General features: G+C 37.4%; 1 protein-coding gene and 1 long non-coding RNA gene across 2 annotated transcripts; both read right to left on the reverse strand.

The window, feature by feature from the left end:
• Positions 1-62: 62 nt before the first annotated feature.
• On the reverse strand, positions 63-7,063 carry LOC110809113 (mucin-like protein; the record flags this gene model as incomplete). The annotated part of the gene is made up of 4 exons (XM_088213096.1): positions 63-685; positions 1,075-1,264; positions 5,271-5,720; positions 6,846-7,063. Coding segments are annotated over 4 exons (1,065 nt in total), but the record flags the coding sequence as incomplete, so codon positions are not given.
• Positions 7,064-8,543: 1,480 nt separating this feature from the next.
• On the reverse strand, positions 8,544-10,781 carry LOC148268659 (uncharacterized). Its single transcript, XR_015816704.1, has 3 exons — positions 10,301-10,781; positions 9,709-9,805; positions 8,544-8,745 (listed from the first exon to the last, which is right to left on the reverse strand). It is a non-coding gene; the product is annotated as an uncharacterized LOC148268659 (long non-coding RNA).

Consider the following 10,781-nt stretch of genomic DNA (forward strand, 5'->3'; position numbering starts at 1 on the left):
TAATATCAAATACGTAAATTATAATTGAATTCTATATTCCGAACAATTAAAACATAAGAGAGTTAAATAAAAAGGTAATATAATTGAATTAAACACAAGGCAATTATTTACTGAATCCCTTTTTAACTCATTCAGAATATAAAAATTGCAGAGGACTTGTTCCTCATGGACATCAGGTTCACAATCCATAGTTTTTTTTTTTCTCTTTCTTTCTTTCTTTTTTGGGTTACTAAACCATAAAGATTGGATAATATTCCGAAGATCAAATGGAACATTATATACAAATAGCAGGATCCGAAAAGCCACCAACTTCAGAGAAAATTCATGGGAGAAACTTCGCTAATACCTTGAGAAGTAGGTTTTTGGTACCATACTACCCTAAGATAATACCGCATCAAAAAACTGCTAAAACTGCTAGAAATGGTAGCGCCCCAGAATAAGTGCTCAACTGGATAATGACAAGAATTCAGAGACAAAGCTACCTGCCTCTTAAGGGAGTGAGATTGCCACTGATTGGTGTTTTCTCCTCTTTGAATGGTTGTGTTGACGCATCCGATAAACTTGGTAACCTTGAAACACTACCTTTCCCTTTCTTGGCATTTGGTCCTATCTCCTCTATCATATATTTCCAGCCATCAATTGGTCTTCTTCGGCTAAATATGTGTTGTTTAATAAAACTAGCTATCTGCATTGCAATTGCAAAAATGAGAAGGCCGCACCAGCTTGAAATGAAAACTTAAATGGAAATAAATAATCATACAACTATTGGAAGGAAAATCATGCATATATATGTCAACTTATTTATCATCAGAGCTTCTGTAATTCAACATATACATCTTGAATCTACAGATTTCTTCACAAACAACATGATGCACAACACACAGGTAGCTGTAAAAGCTGGAAGTTGGTTTTCCTGCTTTATGCACATGAGAATTGGTTTTTTAATCCTTCTTTTGCCGCCTATGTTCATTTATTAGTCAAGTTTCAATTCCAATTCCTTGTGTCTTAACTGCTAAAAGATCTGATTAAGCTGAAAATTCTAGTGCACCAATACAACAGATTATATTGACAAACCTGAAATTTGCAGTATGCAATTCGACGATCAAATTCTTGGAGTAGAATATCTTCTTCCCTCTGTGACATCTCCCATACATTTTCATCTTGTGCCTTTGATGTTGTTTCCCATCCATCGGGCTTGCTTTTGAAGTCCGAACAACCTGAACCTTCAGTGTTGTTGAAATCATGGGTTACAGAGTCAAACATCCTGCAATTGTTAAGCGGTAGATATATTACATTCACTTATATCCCAGAAAACATTTGCAAGTCCAATTCTAAACCAAAAAAAAAAAAGCAAGTTTCTGATAGTGTTGTTTGAAACTATGATAGTGTTCAGATAATGAGTATTGAAGAAACTCTGGGATTAAATTTTATCATGTGAACATAAACAAACATCAAAGATATTCATCAGCCAGTAATGCGATTGATATTCCTATTTCCCTATCATACAAATGACACAAACAAGACTAAGTTTTGTCTATCTTTTCATTCCATTTGTAAATATTTCTAGCTCTAGTTTTCATATTAGGGGTGATTTGCAGAATTAGAACTTGATTTTCTGCTTGAACTACTCCAACAACCTTGATTCCTTTTTCCTTTTTTAACAAAAAGACCACACCTTGAATTTGATTGGAGGTTGAGAGTAACACAAAAAGATCTTGTTATAATTACATATACCAAGACTGTAGGCAGTCTGATCAAGAAGGTCAATGCATCTCATGGAGTACCTTTTCTTTTTTGACTGGGAAATGGTGAGAGGATGTATCCTAAAAATGGACAATCTGATCAAGAAAGAAATATCATCATTAACTGGATGCTACTTATGCAAGAGAATTGCAGAGTCTGTCAACCACCTTCTCCTTTTGTGTCCTTTTTGCTACTGGCTGGGTGAAGTGTGTGTGACTGTTCAGTCAAAGAGATATGGGCTTGGAGAGGCATCGATGAGGAAAAACACTACATCAAGAACTTAGGTCTTATCTCTTTACCTATCTTATAAGTTATTTAGAAAGAAAGAAATATAAAAGCTTTTGAGGCTGCAGAATTGTCCCTTGATAGTATTAAGAACACTTGGTTCCAAACTGTCAGGAAACCATTTAGGGTGTAATAAGAGGGGTAAAATAAGAAATTCACGAAAGGCAAATTGGTAAAAGCATAGAGCCAGTTAGGGTCAGGTCTGACAAACCCTAACAGGCTCATCAGTTCAACCCGCAGCCAGCGCCCTGGTCATCATCATCTCATTCTGCAGCCAACGCCAAGCTCATTACCATCGTGTGATTCCGGCCACTGAGGACGTTTTCTTTATTGCTTTTAGGCCTATAATAACCCCTTTTCATTGTTCTGTAACCATCGAATCAGAATCAATAAAATTTACCTTTATCCCCATCTTCAATATTCTTCTTCGTCTTCTCTATCTTCTTCTTCTTCTTCCTCTTCTTCTTCATTAATTCACAAATCAGAGCCATGTCCAAGGCTTCTGACACAAACCTAAGATTTTTTTTATTAAGGATCATCTTCTTTACACTTGTGAGTACTTAGAAGACCTAATTTAGGTATCGATAGTCTTGTAATATTTTTGTATATGTATTTCAAAAAATATATATATTTTTGTATATGAGTTGCACTTTTTTGGTGCTTTTTTATACTACATTTTTTAAATATATATATATATAGACCAACAGTAATATGAATACTAAAGCTATAAATTAGTTAGGAATTAAAGAAGAAAAAAAGCAAACAAGTAGTTCTAGAATTGGGATTTGAGATTATGCATTAATTACTCCAATCAGCATATAGAGAACCTGAAGTCTTTACTCAAAATAAGGCAGAAGGTAAAGGACAATCTAGAGCAACCTTTACTAATTTTCCCTGATGTTCTTCTACCACTGTTCTTTGCGTCAAAATGATGATATCTCATCTTGTATCCATATAGCATTTTAAAGAAAAATGTATTTGACCCCCGCATGGCTTTCAACTGCTTGTTTAATCTTGTGACTTGTGTTACAAGCACAATTGCCAGGGATGGCAACAGGTCGGGTTTGAGGCTGGTTTGGTGAAACCCAAACCTGACCCATAATTATAATATACAAGCTCGAGTCTGCTTCGAACCCTGAAGAGGTTCAAAAATATAATTCTTATTCGGACCTATTCGGCTTGCGAATTAAACCCGCCCGCCCTAACCTCCCCCTTTCCTCGCCATGAGAGTCAAGAAGTTTGGATTTTTCAGTTTATATATGTATATATATATATCCACACTCTGAGTGTATATATATATATATATATATATATATATATATATATTTGTATACTGATTATACATATATAACAACCAAATCCGAACCCGACTCGTCCTAGTTAGGTGAGATAAGAAAAACCCACCCTGCTCCAGCCCACCCCAATACAGTTGAGATCCTGCTTAAAACAGCAACGAACTCAATGGATCAGCTGGGATTTGAAACATCATGGTTTCTTTTGCCATCTCTAACAGTTGCACGGGAAGAGAAGCCCGAAGGGAACAGGTTTACTAGTTTGTTATACAGTTCTGGGACCCACAGGAAGAACAGGGAGATCATGGCTGCAGCAAATGATTCCACCTAATTTGGGATTCAGGATATATGCATAATTCCAATGTAACACTAGAATTACCCTTTATAGTTTAGTCTCTCAATTCCTACAATCTAGACTAGTTTCTATTTCCTGTTTTCATCCCATAAATTAGGACATAAAGTGCAGCTTCTTGATCCCAGAAATTAGGAAACAGAGAATGGTGGCTCTCCCAATAGCATCCGACTATTAAGAAAACAACACAGTATTCTCTAGAGATTGTAACTTATCCTCTAAAGAGAGCTAAATGCAAAGGCTGAATTTCAATCAAGCAAGTCCAGGACACCAATCAACTTAGTATTGAAGTGGAAAGTCATGGGGGCTTTTCAGAAATTCTGAGAGCACTTTGAGGTCTTCTTCAAGGCACATAATGAGTATCTCATGCAGATTGAGGAAAGGAAAATGGAATTCACAATTCAAATTAGGGCTCTATCTTGAGAACTCTTTGCAACCAAGTCGAGGAAGCGCCACAGGGCCAAAGCCAACAGTGTCATTCACTAGGATAAGCCCCCTCTAGAGCTGGCGAGCAATCTGAGGAGGAGGGATAATACTTCGATATGCTAAACGCTTTCCATGCATTAACAACAATTCAGAACCCTTACTGGCTAAACCATTATAACACTTCTTTTTCGGTATCAACGAACAACAAACAAAGAGAAAGTTGGGATAACTTCTTTACATTTAGACGGGGAAGCAAAAGTATAGTTCCTGAAGTTGGAACCAAAAAAACCAATTTCATGGAAAAATTCAAGACCCATTGCAATTTGCACTTTGGTCCCCTAATTTCTCAACACTTGTACGAATATCGAAGTGACTGCGGACAGAGGGCGACAGGCATCTTCCATCCTCCCCCCGCCCGACACCAGAGCCCAATTTCCAAAAAATATATATAACAGAGCCAAAATGGAGGATCAGTACCAGACAGGTTTGTGTCTCATTTACGACGAGCTATATGTGCCCAAGCACACTTGCAAGCAGTATTATTGTCACCAAAAGTGGACCGGCAGGTCCAACCAACAACCGAACTACTTCAACCTTAGGTATTTGTTAAGACAACAAGTGCTCACATCTCTCCAACGATATTGATTCAACGAATTAATGGATTTTGATTCTACCCTACATATGTGGAAGCTGGTCAGTAACATATCTCCACTGCAGGCAGTTTTTCAAGGTTATTTCCAGCAAAAACCAACAAACACAACTAACATGAATGGCTAACCTCTTCCCCTAGACAATTACAACATTGCTCCAACTGATCATTCTGAAATATGCTCGTAACATGGCCTCTCAATAGCAACTTAGAAGCTTAGTTTATCACAAAATTAGCAATTCTGAATAAAATATCATTATTTATAATTTCAAGGTACGTTTTCTCAACACAAAATCCAATGATTATAATCATTCACAGAAGAACTAGCTAAAAATTTCTTGCATATGCAGGCATAGTGCTTTGATACCCATTTTCACCACAAAATCAATGAAACCACACATCGAATTCGACAATAAGCAATTATGTGACACCCAAAATAAAACAAAAGAAAAACAAGAAACTCCCCAATTGCTATAGTGAAACAGCATATATATATAGCAACAAACAGAAAGCAAGAACATACTCAGAGCAGCTATCGAGCAATCTCTCAATATCATCACCAACACCGCCACCTGAATCCCCCAACTTAGCCTCCTCTTGCTTCTCAATCTCCTTCACCCACAACCCAGCATGGATCCTTTGCTTCTTCAATCTATAATCCTTCTTCATAGTCTCCAAGCTATAAAGCGAATCACCATTGACATTCTGTTTCGTCTCCTTTTCCTCCTCGTTCTTTGGCGCTCTTCGCCTCTCATTCCAGTTTTCATTCATGTCCTCAACAAATGCCTTGGTATCTGGGTCAACATCTGATGGCATCACAGTTGTTGATGTCATGGACGGGAAATTGACATCCGTTTCCCAAGGAGCCCGATTCTTGCCCGTGAGGTCCTCTGGAAGCCAAGCTGATTCCCAGGCATCATTCCAATCATCATCGTCGTTTTTAGAGTTGGTAGGCGACTTTGTGGACCAAGAACTGAAAAGAGATGTAGCTGAATTTGAAAGAGGATTTAGAATTGTTGAAGAAACTTTAGGAACTGTGTTCACTTTTAATCTGGATGTTTTGGAAACGGACATTGCTACTCGTTGAAGGGAATGCATCTTGTAAATCTACTATGGGGCTTTGGATTTAAACCAATAACTAACAATAAAAACTCATGTTAAGAAGAGACACTATAAATCCTTGCCGGTCTGAATCCAATTGTTCAATAATTTAGCAAGTTCCTGTAAATAAAACCAGTGAATGAGTTGAACAATGTAGCGTCATTCACAATCTTGTATGAACATGTCATAGCTAGAAGAGATTTTTTCACTTAACAAAAAAGAGATAAAACAATATTTACCTTATTCACCTAAACGACATCTATAAAAATTAAAATAGCAAGCAGTATGTATAAACTCTCGAATAAAATACATATCCAAAAATGAATAACGAGGTTATAGATCAACTTTCTTCTACTTGAACACAAGCATATGTGAAATTAGTAGACTAATGCCCAATACACGAGATGCAGGCACGCAAACTTAAATGTTTGCTTCAAAAAGTAAAAGAAACTGCAGCACTAACTGAGAACTAACGAATAATACATTTGATGATCCAAACTAAACACCAACATCACTAAAATCCCCTACCAAATCAACCATGACAACCAAACTCCAGATAGTTAAGGGAACAAAGTTAAAAACAACAAGTAAAAATAAACATTAATATTTCAATTCAAACAGTGTGGAATGAATAACCTGATACGCTTAACCTTAAAAACCCAATGTTAAATTACTACATTATCTAACACTATCAAGCATCAATATTTTAAATCAGCAAGTCCAAACGGGCAGCAATACATGTAAATAAATGGCTCAAATGTGTTCATCAACGGTTTTTATATCTAGAGAAGCAATGCTAGTGGTGAGTCCGTTTGCAGAGTAAATAAAACGAATTTAAAAAGGAAAAAAAAATCTGTAAGATCAAATGCTAAAAGATAGAGAATTCAAATCAAAGTAAATAAACTATTTTTGCTAAACTAATTCGTAAAAGTATACTCTTTTCAGCTAGGATGAAAGTTCCAAGTAAATATTGAGAGAGATAGAGCAGAGAATTCACCAACTATACTGCTGCCGAAGAAACAAATGGAAATCAACTGAGAAGTGGCCAAGTCTTGACAGTAATATTGCGAGGTTGCTTCCAGAAAGGAGATTAAATTGAAACAACAGCGAAAAGTTCGCGACGAGAAGGAAGTTGCTGCCGGCGATACTACAATGATAACGTGATGATCGAAACAGATGAGAGACAGCGGAAAAGGAGAATGGAAATGGCGGAGATTACTTGAGACGAAGGAGAGAAAAGAAAGAGAAGATTGGAAGGAGCATGAGCCGGTATGGCGGAAAGCGAGAGAGGGCGGAGAAGCCGAATTGGGAATTTACAGAACGGGGAAAGAAGAAGAAGACTTGCAGGTGAATGGGCCGAAGTAATTGGGCTTTTTTAATTTAATGGGCCGAAGACTTTGGGCTAAATTTCCTTTTTAATTTTTATTTCTTTTTTTATTTTCACTACTAATTAAAAAATAAAACTCTTAAATTAGTTAAAATTTGGTAAAGTTTTTACTTATATTGAAAAATTAATAAAGATTAAATTATTACAATAAAATTAATTATTTTTTAAGGATAAAATTTTTAATTTAAATATGAAAAAATATATATTTAAAAAATTTTGTATGTCATATAAATCTATTGCATTTGGGCAAATAAATTCAAATATAAATTTATGGAACTCCATTTAGAAAACATAATACGTGGGCGGGCTCTCCTTGTGAAATTTGTCAAGGAGATTAGGATATTTAAATCGAAAGAACTTAGTCGATGATTTTTTAAAGTTATTTCACATGTAAGATTAGATTATCTACGTTAATTATTAACCCGTGAAATTAAGATGATAATACGTTGAATTTCAACCGATTTAAACTTAATAGGGACCCTAATCTTATATACTTGTGTTAAATCTAAATTGAAATAAGGTAAAAGAACGATAACCAACTCACCATGTTGGGATGTTTGAAATATTTACGATCTATCTTAAATTTTAATAATGAGTATGTTTAACGTACCTATATGATTGAATAAATATATACAAGACCATGATTGAATAATTGAAAATAATACCTATATGAATTGATTAGTTTTTTTGTTTTGTTTTTGAATGATTGACCTAACCTAAATCTGATTTTTGAATCATCTTATTGAAGATGAGACAGTATGATTGCTCCTAAACTATAGCCACCATTAGGAATGATCATATAGATTTGGGACAATATCTAAAATAATTGAATATGAATATCTAAGAATTCAGAAAACCTATATACAAACACATTTAAATTTTCAATAATTTTATTCCAAAAAAGTTTCAAGTGACCCATATATCCAAAAACTTTTACACATACATTATTATGATTTACACTAATACACATCTAATTTCATAATTTTTAAATATATTAAGTATTATGGCATTATAATATAAATAATAGTTGAAGTAGAGAACAAAGTATAAAAAGTAAGATCCATCCCTATCTAAATTAAATCGGGAATTCAATCCTACCCATAAGAAGAGATGTTTTTTTTATTAAAAAAAAAAACCGAACGAAACACAACAACATTCGACAAAATTTAAAAGTATATACATATATTATGTTAGATGAGTTAATATTATATTATCTTAATTCACTAATGCATTAATAGAAGTATAGTGATTTAGTTGAATTAAATTTCGAATGTAACGGCCTCGGAAATTTAGAATGAAATATGTGTATTAAAAATGTCAAATGCGGAAGTGTAATAAAAATTTTGATCATTTCTTACACAGAAAAACTAAAAACGTGCTCAAAATATAAAAGAACAACTAACTAAAAAAGATACTCGAAAATAAGAACTATAAATATAACTACAGAGTCTTTAGGCGTCCTCTTCACCGTCTTCCTGCGGAACGGGCTCGGGAACAATGTCTTCATGATCTGAAATGGTTAAATAAGGAATGAGCTACACCAGCCCAGTAAAGACATCACACTATCTCACCGCCACGAAGGTAAAGGTGAGTAAAAAATACAAAAAGACCAATGGAGCATAATTTATAATAAATTTTTTTATTAACATAAAAACTTTTACTGTCCACTTACCTCGGTGAGATCCATAAAACAACATGTGAAAGCAATAACATTATCATCATCATGAAATCATATGAACTTTATAACATAACATATATCACACCTTTACATTTCAATCATCAGAAAACAGATTTCATCTTTTACCAGCCTACTAGTATCCCTGGGGATCCATAGGGGGTCCCCTCTACACGTGAACCTTAACATTTACAACCTGATTCCAGGGTCGTCCCCATACCCCGTCCGGTATGGGCACCAAAATCATGAACCTCAATACCCCGTCCGGTATGAGGGTGAAACGGGCCGTCCCCATACCCCGTCCGGTATGGGCGTCAAAACACATAAGGTCTCCATATCCCGTCCGGTATAAGAGACCACGTTCCCGGTAGGGTTCCCTACGGACCCGATCCGTCTACCATCTCCCAGGATATCTAGTCAAGTTGTCCACATTATCCACTTATCAATTCACATAACCTTTTTTTGCCCTTTTTTCTTGGTTTCAATCATCCAAACACACACAACATATAAACTAGTAATGAACACCAGACAAGACAACATAGTATCAGGTTCATTATAATACAAACTATAATAAAAGAAACCATGATTCATGCATACGAGACCATAACATAATTACATCAAACATCATGTTGCATTTAATACTGAAAATTAAATCAAACAATAACAGATCAACACTGTATCAGACTCGGGCTCCATTGACAACCTTAATCAATTATACATTTATAAAGTCACACAGTACAGTTTAATTATTTATTTAGCTTTAATACCGTGATAGGAAATAGGGTGAGGAGTCCTTACTTATTTCGGGGTCTGAATACGGCTCTACAGTGCGCCTACAGGCTGTCCCTAATTTTTCCTGAATTTTTCTTGGGGAACTGAAACGTACTACTGGTACCTGCACGTGTCCCAAAAAATCCCAAATTAGACCTAGGGCCCCTTTCGGCCAATATCGCAATTCCGGCACGGCGGCTCTGTTGTGCTCCGGCGACGGCGATTCGCCTCAGGTTGGCCATTTTCGGCCGAATTCGGCCACGCTTGCATCGGTCCCTGCGATAGAACAACCCTAGGACCCTCGGTGGGCCGAAAAATCACGAAAAACCGAAACTTATCGACGGCGGTGCTCTCGGGTGCGGCGGCTCCTCCGGCGTGAGTCGTGTTTTGATGTTTGGCTCCGATCAACATGTAGAGAAAAGAACGGTGATCACAGTGGTATAGAATTTGCATCAAACGGAGGCCGGGAAGGGCCTCATCGGAGGCAAAAATCGAGGAGGGGCGCGGCGGCGCCGCTGGGTTTCGGCTGGGTTTTTCGACCGTTTGGCCGGTGGTTTGGCTCCGGTTTGGCCATAGGCGGACTCAGAGTCGAAAAAGGAGCAAGGGAGAGAAAAATTACCTCGATTGGCGGTCGGAAACTTCTCCGGTGCGGCGGCGGGTGGCGGCGACCGGCTCCTCCGGCGTCTGGTTCTTCTTCTCCGGCGATCATTGGCGGCTAGGGTTTCTTTGGTCAGGTGTGAGTGGGGGTATTTATATCCTTTGCCTTTTAATCTCGACCGTCCATCAAGATTGAATCTGGGCCGTTCGATCGCGATTTAATTGGGATTAAATCTGAACCGTTCATCGCGATGCAATCTGGGTCGTCCGTGCCTGATTGAATCTGGGCCGTCCGTGCGCGTTAATCTGGGCTGTCCGTGCGCGTTAATCTGGGCCATCCGTGCGCACGTTTGATCTGGGCCGTCCGTGTGCGCGGGAACGGATCTGGGCCGTCCGATCGCGCGCACGCGGATCGCCACGTGGCTCGTTCCCTGGTCAGCGTTGCCTTGCCATGCGGCGCATTCTGGTTGGTCGGGGCCGCTGACATGGTTGCTGACGTGGCA

Source organism: Carica papaya, chromosome 2 (assembly GCF_054855325.1).
Source record: "Carica papaya isolate Zhongbai chromosome 2, ASM5485532v1, whole genome shotgun sequence".
NCBI classification, from domain to species: Eukaryota; Viridiplantae; Streptophyta; class Magnoliopsida; order Brassicales; family Caricaceae; genus Carica; species Carica papaya.